Consider the following 18,666-nt stretch of genomic DNA (forward strand, 5'->3'; position numbering starts at 1 on the left):
CCGCCGCACGTTGCTTGGATAAGCAGGGGGGGCGAGGCGATGACTTTACCAGACGTTAGTTCCCAAAAAAAAAATTTCTCCCCTTTAAACACATGCATGAAATATTAAATATAGGCCCCGTTTAGTTCCCAAAAATTTTCACCCAAAAATTTTCACCTCCCTTTTAAACACATGTATGAAGCACTAAATGTAATTAAATAACAAAATTAATTACACAGTTTGGATGTACATGACGAGACGAATCTTTTGAGTATAATTAATGCATGATTAGCCATAAGTGCTACAGTAATCCACATGTGCTAATGATGCGGTCAAAGGCCTCAAAAGATTCGTCTCGCGGTTTCCAGGTGAGTTCTGAAATTAGTTTTTTAATTAGTGTCCGAAAAACCCTCCCGACATCCGGTCAAAGGGATGATTTGACATCCAAAATATTTTGACTGTGGAACTAAACGCCCCCATAGTTAAACAATAAAACTAATTGCATAGTTTGAATGTACACGATGAGACGAATTTTTTGAGCCTAATTAGTGCGTGATTAGCCATAAGTACTACAGTAACTCACATGTGCTAATGATGCGGTCAAAGGCCTCAAAAGATTCGTCTCGCGGTTTTCAAGCGAGTTCTGAAATTAATTTTTTAATTAATGCTCGAAAAACCCTCCCGACATCTAATCAAACAATCGATGTGACCTTTATACTAAAAATTTTCACTAACTAAACACCCTCGAAGTCGTCAAAAATCTCTTGGAGGAACAGAGAGCTACAGAAGATGTAGGTCTACCAGCAATGCATGCTACATGTACAGTACAGGTTTCATTAGCTTGTGGACCGGAGGAAAAATGTAGCTCTCCTATCTTCTGCCGCTCTCGATCCCTCTCACGCATAAATGTGAATGGAAAACTGTGGTGTTTTTTTTTTCAAAAACAAAAATAAGCGTATTGTGGGCACAGCAGATGTGGTGAGGGCAGAAAATTTTTCTTTGGTCCGTGCACCATGTTTTCGCCACGCGCATGTGGGCGCAAGTCCTTTTCTATACCAATGAATTTTGTTTCATTTTTCGTGTCGTGATGTTCCTATTTAATCAGCGCTGATAGTGGTACTGTTGCGTTACGCTACCATATAGTATGATCCAAAAATTAAAATGGACTCGTGGAGAGGAAGTGAATGAAACACAACTCAAAGTTGATAAAAAGATTTGTTTGCTAGAAAAGTGCAAAACTAAGCTAGTAACTCCTGTCCTGTTTATATTCCTTTCCCTATTCACAGATAAAAAAATATGTGAAACTATAGGATCTACAGAAGATTAATGATAAACCAGTATTAACTGAATAAGCAAACTGAGCAAACTATGCTCTTCACCATTGCTTTTTTTTTTCTAAAAACAAGCCATATGCACAACCATAAGCTGGGCCTTTTATCATTCAGTTGTTTTGTAGCAAAGGAAACCACTATAATAGTATAATTTATCCTTAACATAATCTATTTTTGCCTAAAATGATGCAATAAAAAGGATTTTGCTAGTAGTATTCCGTACTAAACTTTCCCAGCAATCACGAACCAGCAGTCCAGCACGGCATGCATCGCCGCCGGGGGGTAGTTTGGTCAAACCCGCAGCCCAGAGGAGAGGAGTCCCCACCCCGCTGGGCCCGGCTACCGAACCGTCTGGAAATCACCTAACGCCGTGACCCCGCTGCCAAATTACGGAAACACCCTCCTCCTTCTCCGAGTCGGCCCCGGCCGTCCGATCCCGTCCGGGACTCCGCCCAACTGCTTCCCCACCGGCGCACGGCGGGCTATATACAACGACGCCCCCGGGCGGCGATTTTCTCGTTACGGAACAAACCAACTCGCGGGCCAAGAAGCAACGGGAAGGGGAGAGAAAGAGAGAGAGAGAGAGAGAGAGAGAGAGAGAGTAAAGTTAGAGCGGCGCAGGGGCGGCGGGAGAGGATCCGCGAGGTGTCTCCGCCGAGTTTGAGTTGATCGGCGGGGGAGAGGGGAGAGGGCGGATGATGATGGGGGAGCGGGAGCCGGTGGCGATGGAGATACCGGCGGAGGAAGGGGCGGCGGCGGCGAGGGGCCCGCCGCGGCGGATCAGGAGGCGGCTGGTGGAGGGCGCGCGCGGCGGCGGGGCGCCGGCGAGCGTGGAGGAGATCGAGGCCAGGCTCAGAGAGGCCGAGCTCCGGAGGCAGGTACGTGTCACTGTCGTGCTCTCGCCGTTTCCTTTACCCTGCTCCGCGTGGCGTGGTAGTTTGGCTCGCGTTGCTTCTCGTTCATGGTTGGGTTGCGTGGCTGCGGATTGAACTGTGAACTCCAAGTATTCGTGCATCCCGAGTCTCTGTCTGAACTCTTGAGAGAGAGTTACTCGATCGCTTTTGAGTTTTTACTGGTGAGGTGAGGTCCTTTCTGTCCGATTGTTTCTGAAGCTGCTTCCTTCTCTTTTTTTCAACTAAAAAAGGATTTTCGCTGCGATTTCAGAGGCGTTCGACTTATATTCCCAAATTGGAGTATTTTTTTGCTGCAAGATAGGAACTACTCTGCTCTCTGCTTGGTGCAATTTTTGTTGTCCGGAGTAGGAACTGGGAATTGGGAGGTGGACAGCACGTGGAAGTTTTTTGTGCGGCCTTCGGAGCTCCCTTTCGGTGGTTAGGATTCCTGGGGGAGTTGAAGTAACATTCCGTGTTGGATTCTATTCGCGGTAGGTAGTCATGAGCTCTAGTGGGATTCACGTGTGCCTTCAATTTGGCTTTGCGTTCGGTTCGGTCTTGCCGCGGTTCTTCCTCGCATCGCGGCTTTGAGATCTACGGATTAAAGCGTCCTTTCCCCGTATGATTTATGAAGGTCTTGGTTTTAGCGGTGTCTTCCATCGCCTTCTGACTAATTTTTTATTTTATACTCTTGTTTATCGGCTTTGGCTCTATCCGCGTGGTTCTTAGAAAACGTAATCAACGACTGCTAAGATTGTATTTTAGTTGCCTGCTTCAGCTTAGGGCCAAGTTGCATGTTTATGAAAGAAAAATTCTTTTTTACAAATCAGAAAGAAAATAAATCAAGAAGCTTTTGGTATTCGTGGTAATAAAATTACGGTAATTTGGTAGGGGAGCAGTTTGGTTACCACCGACCACTTGGATTGGCTTAGAAGTAACTTGCCTCACACCTGTACCTCTCCAGAAGTTGGTTACTAGAAACATGGGGTGTGTTTAGTTCACGAAAAAGTTGTTGTAGCACGATTCGATTTTATTTAGTAACTATTGTCCAACCATGGAGTAATTAGTCTCAAAAGATTCGTCTCGTCATTTACAACCAAACTGTGCAATTAGTTATATTTTTTAACTACATTTAATATTCCATGCATGTATCGTAAGATTCGATGTGATGTGCGTCAGTGAAAAATTTTGGGAACTTTTCGCGGAACTAAACACAGCCATGGTTAGGACTTTTGTTGGTTGATGTGATTGGGTAGGTGCAGTCCAGTTAAGTTTGCTTTGAATTGTTTAGCAGCTGGGAGGTTATTTCTTGGGGTAAATCTGAAGTTGCTAGGAGTCTGGGCTTCTGGCAGTCCGATGGTTCTTGGGAGTTGTCACGTGTACTGTTTGTTTGATTCAGTTTGAGAGTAAAGTGTCATAGGAAACAACGAAACGGACTCGAGTTTAACTGATCATGGTATAAGGATAACTTGCTGACTTATGTTCAAATGTTTTTTTTCAGCAATTCCATGAATGGTTAGCTTGCAAAGCAAGGAAGAAGCCACGGAGCCCGTCCTGGTCCTCTCAGGAGGAAGATCATGGGCAGCGCCTTGAAGCGAAGCTTCTGGCTGCTGAGCAGAAGCGGTTAAGCCTCTTGGCAAAGGCCCAGAACCGATTGGCCAAGTTGGATGAACTTCGACAAGCTGCTAAGAATGATGTGGAAATGCGGTTTGAGAAGGAAAGAGAAGAACTTGAGACAAGGGTTGAGTCTCGTGTCCGGCAGGCAGAGGAGAACCGCTTGCGCCTTCTGCATGCCGATATGCAGAAGCGGGCTGCTCTGAAGGAGAGAACAGCGAGGTCCCTGGTGCAGAAGGCAACATCAGAGAGCAAGTACATGGAGCATGTGCGGTCTGCAATTTTGCAAAAGCGCACTGCTGCCGAGAAGAAACGGTTGAGGTTGCTGGAAGCTGAAAAGACGAAGGCTCAAGCTAGGCTTTTGCGCATCCAAAAAGCTGCCATGAATGTGTGCAGCCAGAGGGAAAAAGAGAGGAAAAAACTGAAAGAACAGCTGGACAACAAACTTCAGAGGGTATGAATTCTAAATTGCTATGGATGTGTTAATTCTAAAAATTTTCTGTCCTTCTATTCTATCTCCTACATTGATAGATTATCTTACTGGGACAGGCGAAGAAGCAGAGAGCTGAGTATTTGAAGCAGCGAGGAAGTCCTCACAATTCTGCCCATGCTGATTACGTCAAGCATGCAGAGTTCCTCTCTAGAAAGCTAGCGAGGTATTGATGTTGCTCTCAACAAGTATTTTATCTTCTGTGTGAGTGGAATTAATTTTATGGCTTTTGTCATTTTGTTGTATATCAGATGCTGGAGAGTATTTGTAAAGTCCAGGAAGACAACACTAACACTGGCTGAAGCTTATGATGCCTTGGGAATTAATGAGAAGTCTGTGAAGAGTATGCCTTTTGAAAAATTAGCTATGTCAATGGAGTTTCCTACAGTTCTTCAGACCACAAAGGCATTACTTGACCGATTGGAAAGACGTCTTGTCATTTCTCATTCAGTAGCATGTTCATCAGTGGAAAATGTTGACCATCTACTGAAACGCGTTAGTTCTCCCCCAAGGAGGAAGGTACCTCCTAGCAGAGAGGGAAGAACCCGGGCAGTGGCAAAACGATCAGCTAAAAGTTCTGAGGCAATCATTAGATTGCCTAGGTACTCGCTGAGGGTTGTACTTTGTGCTTACATGATACTGGCTCATCCCGGTGCTGTTTTAAGTGGGCAAGGTGAGAAGGAGAAACAGCTTATGGAGTCAGCAGCAAACTTTGTCAAGGAATTTGAGCTGTTGATTAAGATAATACTTGATGGACCAGGGCGGCCGTCTGATGTTACTGGTCACAGGAAATTCAGGGGTCAGTTGGCTAATTTTGACAAGGCGTGGTGCACATATCTTTACTGCTTTGTGGCGTGGAAGGTAAAAGATGCAAGGTTATTGGAGGAAGATCTTGTCAGGGCTGCATGCAAGCTTGAGCTGTCAATGATGCAAACATGCAAGTTAACTGCGGACGGGCAGTCACCAAATAATCTTACTCATGACATGAAGGCGATTCAGAAACAGGTTACTGATGATCAAAAGCTTTTGCGAGAGAAGGTTCAGCACCTGAGTGGTGATGCTGGCATCGAGAGGATGGACTCTGCTCTTTCAGATACGAGGTCAAAGTTCTTTGAAGCAAAGGAGAATGGAGGTCCATTGGCAGCACCTGTTGCAAATGTATCTACCCCTTTGAGCATTAATCCGTCTGGGAAGGCCCCTTTGGAGGTTAATGAGAATTCCAGGACAAGTGCTCTAGGATCAAGTTCTGTTGTCCGCTCTCTGTTTGGCGCTTCTTCATCAAGCAGTACATCACCAGTGAAGCAGCCGACTGAGAATGAGCAAATGGTCAATGAGATGCTTCATGAGGATGACAGTGCATTTGCTGCGAGGTCTGATAGTGCTAACACTGCTGAAAAGGAGTTCCAGAAGAAAGTAAGAGAAACCATGGAGAAAGCTTTCTGGGACATGGTCACTGACTCCATTAGAGGAGACAAGCCTGATTACAGTCGATTGATCAACCTTGTAAAGGAAGTGAGGGATTCATTACATGAATTGGCTCCCAAGGAGTGGAAGGAGGAAATTCTTGAGAATATTGACCTAGAAATTCTGTCTCAGGTACTTGGGTCAGGTTCCCAGGATGCACAATACTTGGGGCAAATTTTGCGGTATTCTCTGGATATGGTCCGTAAGCTCTCTGCTGCTGCAAAAGAGGATGAAATGAAGCAAAGCCACGACAAATTATTAAGTGAGTTGGCTGCAAGTTCTGAAGTTAATGACAGTGGCATCAACTCATTTGTTGTTGCTGTCATCAAGGGCCTGCGTTTCATCCTGGAAGAAATAAAGGTACGTTGCCAATGTTAACACAATAAACATCCTAGCCTTTATCATCAAAACAAACATTCCTAGAATCAGTTGCACTTTGTGTATATTTGGATTCTTACACTATCCTTTGTGAAACAGGAACTGCAAGCAGAAGTGGCTAAGGCACGGATCCAGTTGATGCAACCGATTATAAAAGGATCTGCTGGAGTGGAGTACCTGCAGAAGGCTTTCACTGATCGCTACGGACCACCTGACAATGCATCAGCTTCTCTACCCCTAACTCTGCAATGGATTTTGACATCAAAGGGCATTGTGGAAGAAGAATGGAATAAACATTCGGACTGTCTTTCAATAATGCCACCAGCAGGCCAGGCTCCTGCTCTTGTTCCGGTGCTCCGAGCTGGTCATGGAGCTCCAGTAGGGCAACCATCTTCTTCATCTGCAGCAGGAGCTTCTGGTCAACCAGAGTGCAAGGGTGAGAAGCTGGACAAGCTAATAAGGATCGGCCTGTTGCAACTTATCACTAGCATGGAGGGCTTGCAAATGCAGTCAACTCCTGAAAGCTTGCAGATTAATCTGCTGAGGTTGAGGGCCGTGCAGAGCCAATTCCAACAAGTGATTGCGATCGCCACAAGGTAACAGTTCTATCATTCGTCCTTCGAAATAGCTATTCTGTCATCTGATACTGACCTGAATTGTGTTATTTCTGCAGCATGCTTGTCCTTCGCCAAGTTCTGATGAGTGAGAACTCGAAAGCCACTCCTCTAGAACTGGAAAACGCCATCTCAGAACTCTCCAAGGCTCTCGTGAAGATACTGGACAGCTCCCCTGATGCTGGCACAGAAGAGATTGTGGAGGCGATGATCAGGGCATCGGCCTTAGTTGGCTCACCATCAAAGGAGAAGATTCAGGCCAGGAGGCAGATTATCACCCGGGTGTTCCTCAAGAGTCTCCAGCCCGGTGATGTGGTCTTCAAGAAGGTCTCCCATGCAGTCTACTGCGCGTTCCGTGGTGTCGTCCTGGGTGGCAGCGGCCCAATGGGCCAGAAGCTGGCTGATGCGGCGCTGCGCCGCATTGGTGCAGTAAAGCTTGTCGACAGGGTGATGAAGGCTGCCGAGGTGCTGATCAAGGTGGCAACAGTGTCAGAGGTGGTACATGGTCCGTGGTATAAAGCTCTGGTGTGAGTGTGAAGGGTCTGGTTCTTGTGTGAATATATATAGATGGTCAAAGTGTATATTCCTTGTTCCACTGGGTGAGGTGGGAGCGTTGTACAGCAATTTATAGTTGTTGATCAGTAGGAAGTTCACCCTTGCACCAGAATTTAGTCAGGATTCGAAGGATGCTAAATAGCATCTGGGGGTATAAAATTGTGATACTGTCCTTTGGTTTTAGACTGAATAATGTAAATAATTGCTGAAAGTTATTTATGCGCTGTATGCTGTATATATGTCGCTTGTTGGTGGGAAAACTTAAATTTGGTCGAAATTGTCAACGGTGTTTTCAAATTATCAGCTATCTGTGCTTGGTATCTCACACAAGCCCATGGGCAGACAATGAACTGACGCGATTGCTTTGCTTAGTATCATGCACAAGATCAGGGGTCTACCGTGCTTGATAACTAGCTGAAGTCGGCAGCGGCATACCCTTCTCACAGAGGCTACCGGCATGCAGCTCTGTTTTTGCCAGAGGAGCTAACACATCATAAGGAGGCACACGAACTTCTCCACAAAATCACGCACGCACAAATGTAGTAGAATGTGAATAAGATGGAACTCGCCCAACTACCAATTGCATTAAATCTATTAGCTGATTGGCCATATGCATAGATCATGCTAATGGTATCTTCAGCTCTATATTACCATCTCTAAGAAGAAAACGAATCTCTAAGAAGAAAACGAAACTAAGTAATAGTAACATTTACAGGAACGATACCAATTAGCAGGCAGCTTTGACTTAGAGCTGCTTAAAGGTTGAACAAATAGCTCAAAATCAAGAACCTTTGGCTCAGCTTCCAAAATCTCCCAAATGGCGAATACTCATTTTGGCGCATCAAGGTTAATCAAATTGGACCAGTAAAGAGTAGACCATGAAGAAAGGACAACCCTAGTAACTTCTTTGTTCATTTTTGCTTCCATTTGTTGATATACTTGAGGAATGACATGGAAGGGTCATCCTCTTTTGGTTGGGCATGTACACGAGTGGAACGCCGCAAGTCAACCTCTTCAAGTAATGTTTTTTGCTCGACGTCCTTCGATCTCTTTTCCAAAGCATTACTGTATCAACAAATGAGGGGAAAGAGAAATTAGTTGAAGGGTTAATAGCAAAGCTTGCACCAAATAAGCTGTTGTGTGACAGCTTATAAAACCTAAGAGCAGCAAGTTCAGGGCAACATGGAGTTGAACAAAGGTTTGAGTCATGCTCTACTATTTGTAACTAAAAGACAAATTATGTCCAGATACTCACAATAGAAAACATATATGATATACATGTCCAACTGCAGACAGAAAATATATGCTCTATATATCATCTTTTTCTAAATAAAAAATGCAACAGAAAATTGATACTTTGCTTGTAAATTGGAACTGCTCTTAAACTTTGTATGCCAAATCGTACAGCCCTCAATTCATGTGTATGTTCCCTAAAGAAAGTCTTGGAAAGGCCAGAACCGTGCCAACACATAAACAATAAAATATTATGCAAGAACTAAGAGATACAATCTTGTGGTACTCATTATGGGCCCTGACCCTTGAGCCTTTTTTTTTTGATAAACTGACCCTTGAGCCTTGACCACCCACAATCCATGGTGTTCTCTGAACGATTAATACAGTATATACTTAAAAAGAAATTATGCACCTTATCTTATTGTAGGACTTCTCAAGCTGACGCTTAAGTGCTCTCTCCCTTATGCCTTTGATGTTGAATGATCCAAGAAGTGCATCAAACTGGTATTGGAAATTGGATGAGCAAACATTACAACCAGAAATTTGAAATACAGCTGTCTCTACAGTAACAAAGCAATCACCTCTTCCTTAGTGCTGTAGTAACCCCAATCTTTGGAATCTGCACTTTCAACAAAAAGTCTCCCTTCACGCCTAAAAAACCAATACCTATTATGCAATCTATCTTTTCCAAGATGACTGGATCGTACAGATTGTTGCTCCATTTCAGTTTCGAGGTGTCGTCTCTAAGAAAAAGGGAAAAGACAAATGTTAGCATATAAACAGCACTGTGACATTTTTTATGAACAGATTCAGCAGATAAATGCATACACAGATGTGAGAATGAACAAGAGCGCATGAATGTTCACGTAAAAGGGTATAAATCAGTTCTCACCAGAAACATTTTCCCATCTCCCGTCTTGCCGGACAAAAGAATGTTCAAGCCGTTTTCCTCTTTCCCCCCACGCTGATTCCTAGAACACTCCTTATCATTTTGTATAGTATCGGTGTGATTTCTTTCATTTTCTGGCACCCCTTCCATGTTAAGCTTCTGCTCTTCCCTATTCTTTCTAGCGTCCTCCCTTTTTGCAGCTGCAAGTGCTTGTTGCTGGTCAATCCATTCATTTAGTTTCTCTCGTACAGCAGAAGTTGTAATGGCTTCCTCTACCAGTTCCCTTAGAATTTTAAGCTTTAGGCCAGTGTCAAGAAGACCATAATGACCCCTTCATATCGTTGACACCTTACTGGAGAATTCTTCTTTTCTTATCATCTCCAAGAAATTGCATAGATACTCAGCCCAGGTGACAAGTTACCTACACAAACATTCAAGCAGCTAAGGTAAGGAAAACACAAGAGTGCTTCAAGGCCACCTGAATTAAGAAACTGAAGAAGAAATCACCTTTAGTATCTTTTTCTTGTTCAGGAGAAATGTAAAATATTCACCTTCATCTTTAATGAGCAAGTGGAAAAGTGCAGCATGTATTTCCACCACAAGAACAAGGTTGCTTTCTTTGTAGCAAATTGCATTCTCCAGATCTGAGAGGGAAAATGGTGACAAGCATAGAAGCCTCCCAAACGACGAACAGAAGTCCCAGATCATAAGGAGGTCTCCCACAGAATTTGTAGGCACTCTAAAATCTCTAGATAGTGGAGGTCTCTTTGACAAAACAGGATCATCTATTGCAGGCTTTACTGAAAGATCATCAATTGGATATTTAACTGGCAACTCTAGTAGCTTCTCATCTGTAAATGATGTGAAAGTGAAAAGTAAGAAGCCTCATGGAAAAGTAGTGGTATGAAACTATTTAAACTTATAAACTGAAATACATGGGAAGGATATCTGCTAGATCACCTTTCTTCAACTTTTTGCTGGCACCTTCTCCATTTGCAAATCGTTTCCTCCCTTTGTACAAACCTTCACCATTCGGCTTCTCCCATGGCAGACAAGCTCGAGGGCCACGGATCTGGCTCGGCTTCTGCCGGATCCGGCGGCTACACGCGCGGACGGCGGCAGACGCGTGGTGCGGCGGCGACAGTCGGGCAGGCGGCGCCGGCCGGGGCCTCAGATCCGGCGCCCCGGGAGCCGGATCCGGTACCCCTGGGGGCAGATCCGTTGGCGCGGCTTCCACTTCGGGGGCGCCGCTGTCAGGCCCGGCAGGTGCGGCGCCGGTGTCGCAGGCAGGGGCCCGCAGGGGGCGCTTGCGGCGGCCGGTGCTGGCGCCCATGTGCGGCGCGTGGGCCTGTTGAGGCGCGGTGGCTTGCGCGGTGCATGCGGGCCAGCGGAGGAGGAGAGGCGAGCGGGCCTGCTGAGGCGCGGCGGCCGGCGCGTCAAGCCTGGGCGTGCGGGCCAGCGGAGGCACCGGCAGGGCGTTGGCGTGGTGCAGCGCGTGCAGGCCGGCGGAGGTGGCGGCGCGTGCGCCAGTGGCGGCCTTCGTGCGGTGAGGCGTGTGGGTGCAGCTGGCGGTGGCAGGGGCGGCGAGCAGGCTGCGCGCGGCCGCCGCAAGAGGTTGCCGGGTCGCGAGGACGGCGGAGGGAGATGGAGCTTCGGCAGCGGGCTTTGTGGAGCTGTGACCATAGTCACAAAGTTCCTGGGTCGACCGGGTCGAGGAACGGGGTCGAGGGTCGTCACTTTATAAAATTGTGGTACGAAGGGGTATACTTCTATGGAACGATAAATTATTATATGGAACACGACCCTAATTCATCCGGGTCGATATCTTCGAGTCGGCACGTCTTTATAAAGACAAAAACTATATATATGTTGTGACAGAACCGCCCAAATTAAACCGGCTTAAGTGCGCTAACTATCATTTTAAGTATTAATTAAGCCACCGCGCACTTAAAACAGTGTAATCCGGCAACCTGCTGGGTTAAGGATCGAAAACACCGGAAGTCTCACCCGAAGGCGAGCACAGTTGATTACAAGCAGACAAAATTTCTCAAATTTAATTTACAAAGAAGAGCTTTACAAAAAATGAGTTTTAAACAAATTATCAGAGTTCAACATGCAGCGAAATTTATATAGAAGTTTAGTTTAAAAACCACGATAACTACGATGACGTGAGGACGTCACATCGAGCCCACCAATGTGCATCCTGGTTAGCTCCAACCAGCAGTCGTTACCTGAAAACAGGGTGACAACAAACCCTGAGTATACTAATACTCAGCAAGACTTACCCGACACGGGTATACTTAACCCACTATCTAGACATGTAAAGCTTTTTGGCTCCGAAGTTTGTTTTGCTGAAAGTCTACTGATACTGGATCCTTACTTTCAATATTTTAGCTCAATTTAAGTTTATCAAGTACCAACTAGATTTGCCTGACATCTAAAGCAAGCATGGTTGATCACATTAAACCTCTAATAAAACCATTCAAACGTCTTCAACTCATTCTCATTTCATCCTTTACTACGATGTGACAAAGTGACCAAGGTTCTCTTAACCGAGAGAGACGGCGAATCGATCCGATTTAACCTTGCAAGGTGGACCTAACTCACACGACACGTACAGCCACGCCGGACCACATATGTCAACCGTTCCCATCATTACCCCGACGTCTGAATCACGCCTGCCAAAACCCGAGTGAAGGGTCCCTCACAGCGAACTCCCAGAGAACTAGGAGGCGACATACACTCCAACACCCGCCATCATCCCACTCCCAGAGTAGCAGGTCACGATTCAAAGTATCGTTGCAAATCAGGTATTTAGCTTACCGGTTTCGACTACCTCCTACTTCCGGCATGTGGTTAGTACTGTTCAAACTCGGTCAACACTGCCAACAACGGTACGGTCCTCAATCAACACAGGCGGAAGCTACTTTCCATACATTCCATATCCATAATCCAATTTCTCTCCGCCCGGTCTCCATTTTTCTTTCTCACAGATTCATTCTCAAACCACTTTGCCCTAAGTAACCAGAACCTATAGCTCGCGAGTGACAGGAATCACTCGACTTCTACCGAGCCCTAATTAAGCATAGCAGTACTAACGACCTGCACACTAGTAGAGTAACTGAGGAAACCTAGGAATCATGCATCTACGGTTCCAATCAACTCCTAGAAACGGAAATGCACAATAATTATATAATAAACATCGAATACTGAAATTAAGGGTTATGCTCCGGGGCTTGCCTAGAGTTAACACTAAGTCAGTGTTAATGCTATCAAGGCCTTGGGCCAGCTTTTCCAGCCTTGGGTTGGCCTTGTTACTCCTTCCCCTGCCGGTCCTGGGATCCCTGCTGCTCCAGAGTGTCCACTACGACGTCAGATACACGGTCTCTACATGAATGCAATAGTGCAATGCAAAACAGTATGAATACTTGCGTAATATTTTCCATACATGCACAAAAATAACCGGGTGAAAGCTGATGATGATCCAATTTTATTTGTTTCGTGTCTGAAGTATTTACTTCCTAAACTCCTCCTTCATACAAGTTAATGGCATTCATATGTTTCACAAAAACATCTCATTAAAGAAGCAAGCTAGCTAGCTAACTAGCTAGCTATCAGTTTATGCTAATGGCACCGGTAAGAAGTTTGATTATTTTACTGCACATATGCACACATGCCATGCTAGCACTGTTTTGAACTGAACCAAATATGATGCATACTGAGAAGGATTGAATGCATAAACGCAAGGTGTTAACAGTGAAACAACAGGTGTGGCCGGGTTATGGTGACCTTGCTCAGATTTCCTATTTCACAACACTCTAGCAACCCAGCTGTCGTGAGTACTAATGCTTCTACTGATAGCAGTGGCTTCCTATTCATTTATTATCTGCACGAAAAGACTACCTAGTTATACTCTTTTACTCAAGAACTCTCGTCAGTAATCTGCACATGAGAAAAGGATTGCAAGAGCTGCTGCCGAAGCTACATTCATGGTTATTGGGAGACAGCACAAGAGCCGCGGCGACCACGAGTCAAGGACTGAATGGACTATGCATAAATGATTTATACACAAACGATTTCAAATGGCTCTCATTCTATTTCCTCAGTAGAAAATTAGCTGTACAGGAGGAGCACGAAACAGCCAAAGCTGACTGCTTGCTCTTTGGAGTTTCGTACAATCACATTCCTATTTGACTAGCTTAGGACACTTGAACTAATTGGAGTACAGAAAAAGAACTCTGACCACATTTTAACATGGTTCATTACAATAGGTAATTGTTCTGGATGGATCATGTTTCTAGGAGGCTAACGAGTCTGCTCTTTTAATTTCTTTTATTCAAGGAACAATGGATTAGCCATGCATCTAACAAGTGAGATATTTACAAGAGAGAAAAAAAATGTCTGATGAGGCCAACAACATTTCAGAAGCACTCTTATTTGAATGTGAAGCACAAAACTGATGAATTAGATTACTTCCAAGAATGCTAAATCATAGTGACTTCAGTCTGAAACAACAAATCAACAAACACGCACTTATCAGTGAAGTCACAAGTAGGCCAACAGAAAAGAGTTCATAATTTTGGGAGCTACGATTATGTTAATATGGAGGTCACTAGATCTAAAATATACAAGTACTAACATGCGTCACTAATTAACTAGCTTGTACTGTTCCTCTCTTTCACTAGTCGCAGGAACAGGAACAGAGAGAGAGGAAGGAAATAGACCTGTTGCCTACTGAAGTGCTGGGAAGGAGCACCAGCACATGGAGGAGCCACCGTGTAGGAGCATCTTGTGCTGCAGGGACCGGAGTGCTAGATACACAGGCATTGGTAGTGGTACCCCTGGTGGCCGGGAAGATAGAGTTCACCAGCAAGGTGACTGGCAGCTGCCATGAGGTGCCCAGCGGCCACGAGATGTGGAACTCCAGCCACATCGGTGGCCGGAGCTGCCTTCATAGGCGAGCAAGGAGGAGAGGAAGGGGTGGGGAAGGCTTGGGCGCGCGGAATCGGAGAGGGAGGAGGTGTGGCCGACGGATTTGGCCGGCTGACATTGAGCTGCTCGAGCTCGGTCAGTGGGAGCTATAGGAAGAAGAAAAGGGGCAGAGCCAGGGAGACGAGGAAGAGAGCAGGCGGCCGGCTTGGGATAAGGATGGGGACGACGCAAGGACGAGCGAGCAGACGACGGCATGGGCAGGCAGCCGGGTGGCAAGCTGCAAGAGGACCGACGGCGAACGGAGTGAGGGAGAGGGAAAAAGAGAGAGTAGAGAGAAAAAATGATTCAACAAAACTTAGCTCGATTTTGACCGCCCAAAACTTAAAATTTCATATAGAAACTCGAAAAATTCCAAGAATGAAAGTTGTTCAAAATTTGATTTCCTCCAACTTTTGTTTTAGGCAAAACTTCATTTGAAGCTCAAATCATGGTTTAAAATTTGAAATTTTGAAACCAAAGCATTAATGAACTATTCAAAGCAAAACTAAAGATTTTCTTCAAATTTTGTGCTGAAACTTGAAAAACCATAAACACGAAAGTTTTTCACCATTCCAAACTCTACAACTTTGTTTTAAGGCAAAAGTTTATTTGAGCAAGAATTTAAAAGTTATTTTTAAAATATGTTTCATTGGATTTGAAAACTAGTCATAATTTCATGTGTTAACAACTAGCAAAAATGCAATTAAATGATTTTATGCATGCAAGGTTAGTGTTAATGACGATCTCAAATACACGATTAACCATAACTACAGGTGATTAACACCTGGGGTGTTACATATGTGCTACTAATGAAGAAACTAATCTGCACAAGCATATAAGAAACGTATAAAAAAGTACATTTAGACCATGCTGCACGTACTCAGCTCATTGTTTAATAAAAACCACACTGATCCACTATCCTTAACCTCCTTATCCCAATTAAATCTGTTAGTAATGGGGCCGCGACCCCTCTCAAACCGGGGCGCAATCCAACGGGACACCAACCCTCTTCGACCCCGACCCTCGAATCGGAACGGCATTCCCGGGTCGTGGGACAAGGCATCGACCCCGAATCCTGTAACTATGGCTGTGACAGTGGCGTCCCTCGGTTGGGGCGGCCGCAGTGATGGTGCCGGCTTGAGGCGACGAACGAGTGCAGTGTGGTGCCGGCACTCCGGGCGAAAGCCCTCGCCAGATTCATTCTGGTGAAATGGCGGCGGCGCCTCCGGGCGTCGCTCTCCCTGTGGAGGGCGTCATTTTGGAGTTGCAACCCTCGTGCAACCCTCCTGCACGAGGTCTCTGGGTGAAAACCCGGTCCAGCTCTTGGACGAACGACGGCGGCGCCTGTGGGCGTCGTGACCTCCTTGGAGGCGTCGTCTCTAGAGACACCGTTCACCTCTTCGGCCGGTGGTGACAAATCTGTCGGAGGGCGTGCGTAGAAGGGGGTTGCCTACCTCACGCCAAGGCGCCTGCTCTTCTGTTGGTGGCCGGGGGTCATCACTCGGATGTTGTTCGCCTGGTTGCAGCGTTCCGCGGCGCCTGAAGCTGCGTGGCAGTCTCCAGTGCGGTGCGGGACAGCATTTGAAGGACGGCGCTAGCGGCAACGACAATCAGTGACGACTTGGCCGGCAACGGATCGCGGCAGGGGTTTCAGCACGGCCGAACCCTTCCGGCGCGGTACAACGTCGGAAGACGGCGCGGGCGATATCTTCGGTCTTCTGGCTCGAGGGCGGCGTCTTCGTGCGAGGGGGAAAGTAACGTGATGATTTCGAACCACGGAGGTGGTCTGGCGGCTTGGTTCAGTTCCCGGGGGGGACACCACTTCTTGCTGCCTCGACGGCAATCCCTGAAACAAGTATGGAGCGTGGTGTCGTGTGGCGGGTTGGAGGTCCCCGCACACGAGAGAGGCATGCTGAGTGGCGGGTTGGAGGTCTCCGCGCACGCGAGAGTGGCGTCCAATGGCGAAAGTGGCGAGGCCCCCGCGCGTTGGGTTGCTCCGGACTTGGTGTTTTTCTTTCCGTTGGGCGGTCGGTGTGGGTGCAGCAGCACTGCGGCGTTGGGTCCTGCACAGCAGTGGCCTGGTGTGGTGGTGTCTGCCCCTTCTGCTCCTCTATCAACGCTGGAACACTTCAGTTGTTTCGATAGCCGCAAGAGTGCGATGGTAGGTGGAAGCTGCAGTTGTGCTTTTTCTCCTCTGTCGTCGTTGTGATTAGAGTTTGGCCGTGTTGATGTCCCAATCCAACCGGCCAGTGAGTATAGTTGAGCGGTAACCCGTGTTGACTGTTGACGTCCCAATCCAACCGGGCGAGTTTGTTGTTTTCTTTTCTTTTTGTTTCCTGCCTATGGCCTCCCAGGGCCGTAGTCTTGTATTTTTCTGCTATTTCAATAGAAACGCACTCGTCGAGTGCCGTTCGTTCAAAACAAAAAAAAAACCTTCACCATTCTATAAGACATGCTTGATTTAGAGTCATGATAAATATAGCATCAAAGGAAATGAGAAAGGATAGGGAAATGAGAAAGGATGGTTACCATAATGTCTTCTGGGGGCTCAATATCTATCCCATATTTCTTTGCAAGATCTGCATTTACTATCCATGACACCTTTTGATAGAATTCCCTAATAAAAAATTTCAGTGTATTACGGCTAGCAGGTGCCTTCTTACAAATTAGATCATCAGCTTTAACCAGTGAAGTGTTGACTACTGCATTGTCTTGACCAAGCCAACCCACCTCGCACAATTTGGTGCTACCAGAACCTATAACCTTCAAGACCTTGTAAGCAGCCTCAGAACCATCTTTCATAGCATGTAATTCTAGCCCTTCAAAAGGATCCAATTGCAGGCTACTGTATACTTTCTCTATAAGATCAGTAAAGCTAAGAGTTCCTGAAGTAAATGCAGCAGAAAATGGCATTCTGTTAAAAGCACATTTAAAACCTCAATATTATACCCAAAAAACAAACAAAATGTTTTCTTCACATAGTATATAAATGAATCATGACAGCAGACAGTATGAAGGGGGGAAAAACAGAAGTGACAGGGGGAATAGTATATGTAAAATGTATGTTGTGATCTATATGTAGGGATTGCTTGACAGATTACAAGTCCTCTGGAGATTTTTTTTTACAATGATAGAATTGTCATCAAATTTATCAGGAGAAAGTAACAGAAAACATCAAAAGGAAAGTAGTGCCAACTACAAGTAAGGCTTGTCAATGGACATAATGGAAAATGTCCAATATAAAAAAACTCCATGAAAACATAAAATCAAATTCACATTTATCTAGCATAGGGCGCATGAGAAAACACATAAGTGCTAGATCAATTTCATCAAGAACAACAGCGTGTGCCATCAAGAAACAAATAGTATCACAAGCTTGGCAGTGTACAACCATAGCAATAGTGTTAATAAATGTAAAAAAAAACAGAAAGAGGCTTAGCCCTACTGTATTGTTGAATCATCCGGAGAACAGGAGCTATCAGCTCTTTTGGCAACTGTTGAGCCTTCACTGCAGCTTGTTTTTCACAGACCAAAGCCTCCTCATAGGTAAGATTAGACTTTCCAGACACCTCACAAGTCCAGACCTTTTGACGATAGAGGTTGAGCCTATTCAGGTATTCCCTAATCAAATAGTCAAGGACACAAGTATATTTCTGTAATATAATCTAAGGAATGTGTGAAAGTTACAAGGTATACAATCTGATTTTTTTATTCATATCAGGTATAACTCAATTAGCTGGCAGTAATGGGCATGCAAAAGGATACTCATAATCTCGGAATATCTCCTTAGTGAACCTAATTTGGAACAGCTTCTCATTAGAATCCAAGTTCTTTGGTGGCTCCAGTAAGGGGAAAGTGGTTCTCTTTAGAAGAGGCATTAGATCCCTGTTATACAACCTCTACAAAGGGGATGATTTATTTGACACCTGCAAAAGTTCGCAATTGTTATTGGAATCTCCTTGATTGAAAGCTGTAAGCCTGTAGCCATCACACCACGCAGCTAAAGAAGAATACCATAAAAGGGGGAACTGTTAGCTGATTAAACCAGATAATGTATTTGTGCAGCAATGCATGCATAGTCAAATATATTAACAGCTAGCATGCAAAGCTCCATACTGTCTTTGTTTCAGTATGCACATGCTAAATTCCATTGAAAAAAAGAGATACTAATAAGCTAATATATATCTGATACAGAAGCACAAATTTAAGCTAAATACTTCAAAACCAACAGGAAGTTCTTTTGATTACATCAACA

At 45.3% G+C, this 18,666-nt stretch overlaps 1 protein-coding gene, 1 long non-coding RNA gene and 1 pseudogene across 3 annotated transcripts; 1 reads left to right on the forward strand and 2 right to left on the reverse strand.

Moving 5' to 3' along the window:
- The first annotated feature begins 1,883 nt into the window (after positions 1 to 1,883).
- Positions 1,884 to 7,557, forward strand: LOC120680487. Its single transcript, XM_039961984.1, has 6 exons — positions 1,884 to 2,188; positions 3,705 to 4,271; positions 4,367 to 4,473; positions 4,559 to 6,131; positions 6,249 to 6,745; positions 6,823 to 7,557. The coding sequence occupies exons 1-6, from the start codon at positions 2,006 to 2,008 to the stop codon at positions 7,292 to 7,294; spliced, it is 3,399 nt and encodes a 1,132-aa protein (XP_039817918.1). The 5' UTR covers positions 1,884 to 2,005; the 3' UTR covers positions 7,295 to 7,557.
- Positions 7,558 to 7,861: 304 nt separating this feature from the next.
- On the reverse strand, positions 7,862 to 18,322 carry LOC120681136 (annotated as a pseudogene). Its single transcript, XR_005677842.1, has 9 exons — positions 18,177 to 18,322; positions 17,857 to 18,032; positions 16,899 to 17,296; positions 10,401 to 11,169; positions 9,919 to 10,291; positions 9,444 to 9,861; positions 9,133 to 9,294; positions 8,964 to 9,052; positions 7,862 to 8,383 (listed from the first exon to the last, which is right to left on the reverse strand). The product of XR_005677842.1 is annotated as a DDT domain-containing protein DDB_G0282237-like (transcript).
- On the reverse strand, positions 12,629 to 14,684 carry LOC120682306. The gene is made up of 2 exons (XR_005678344.1): positions 14,165 to 14,684; positions 12,629 to 12,827 (listed from the first exon to the last, which is right to left on the reverse strand). It is a non-coding gene; the product is annotated as an uncharacterized LOC120682306 (long non-coding RNA).
- Positions 18,323 to 18,666: the final 344 nt, after the last annotated feature.

Source organism: Panicum virgatum, chromosome 7N (assembly GCF_016808335.1).
Source record: "Panicum virgatum strain AP13 chromosome 7N, P.virgatum_v5, whole genome shotgun sequence".
Classification (NCBI taxonomy): Eukaryota; Viridiplantae; Streptophyta; class Magnoliopsida; order Poales; family Poaceae; genus Panicum; species Panicum virgatum.

Excerpts from the sequence above, each read along its gene's own strand:
- LOC120680487 (XM_039961984.1), top strand. The coding sequence starts at position 2,006 with ATGATGATGGGGGAGCGGGAGCCGGTGGCGATGGAGATACCGGCGGAG. Across the intron at positions 2,189-3,704 it reads AGGCCGAGCTCCGGAGGCAG|CAATTCCATGAATGGTTAGC; the intron begins GTACGTGTCACT and ends GTTTTTTTTCAG. Across the intron at positions 6,132-6,248 it reads TCATCCTGGAAGAAATAAAG|GAACTGCAAGCAGAAGTGGC; the intron begins GTACGTTGCCAA and ends TTTGTGAAACAG.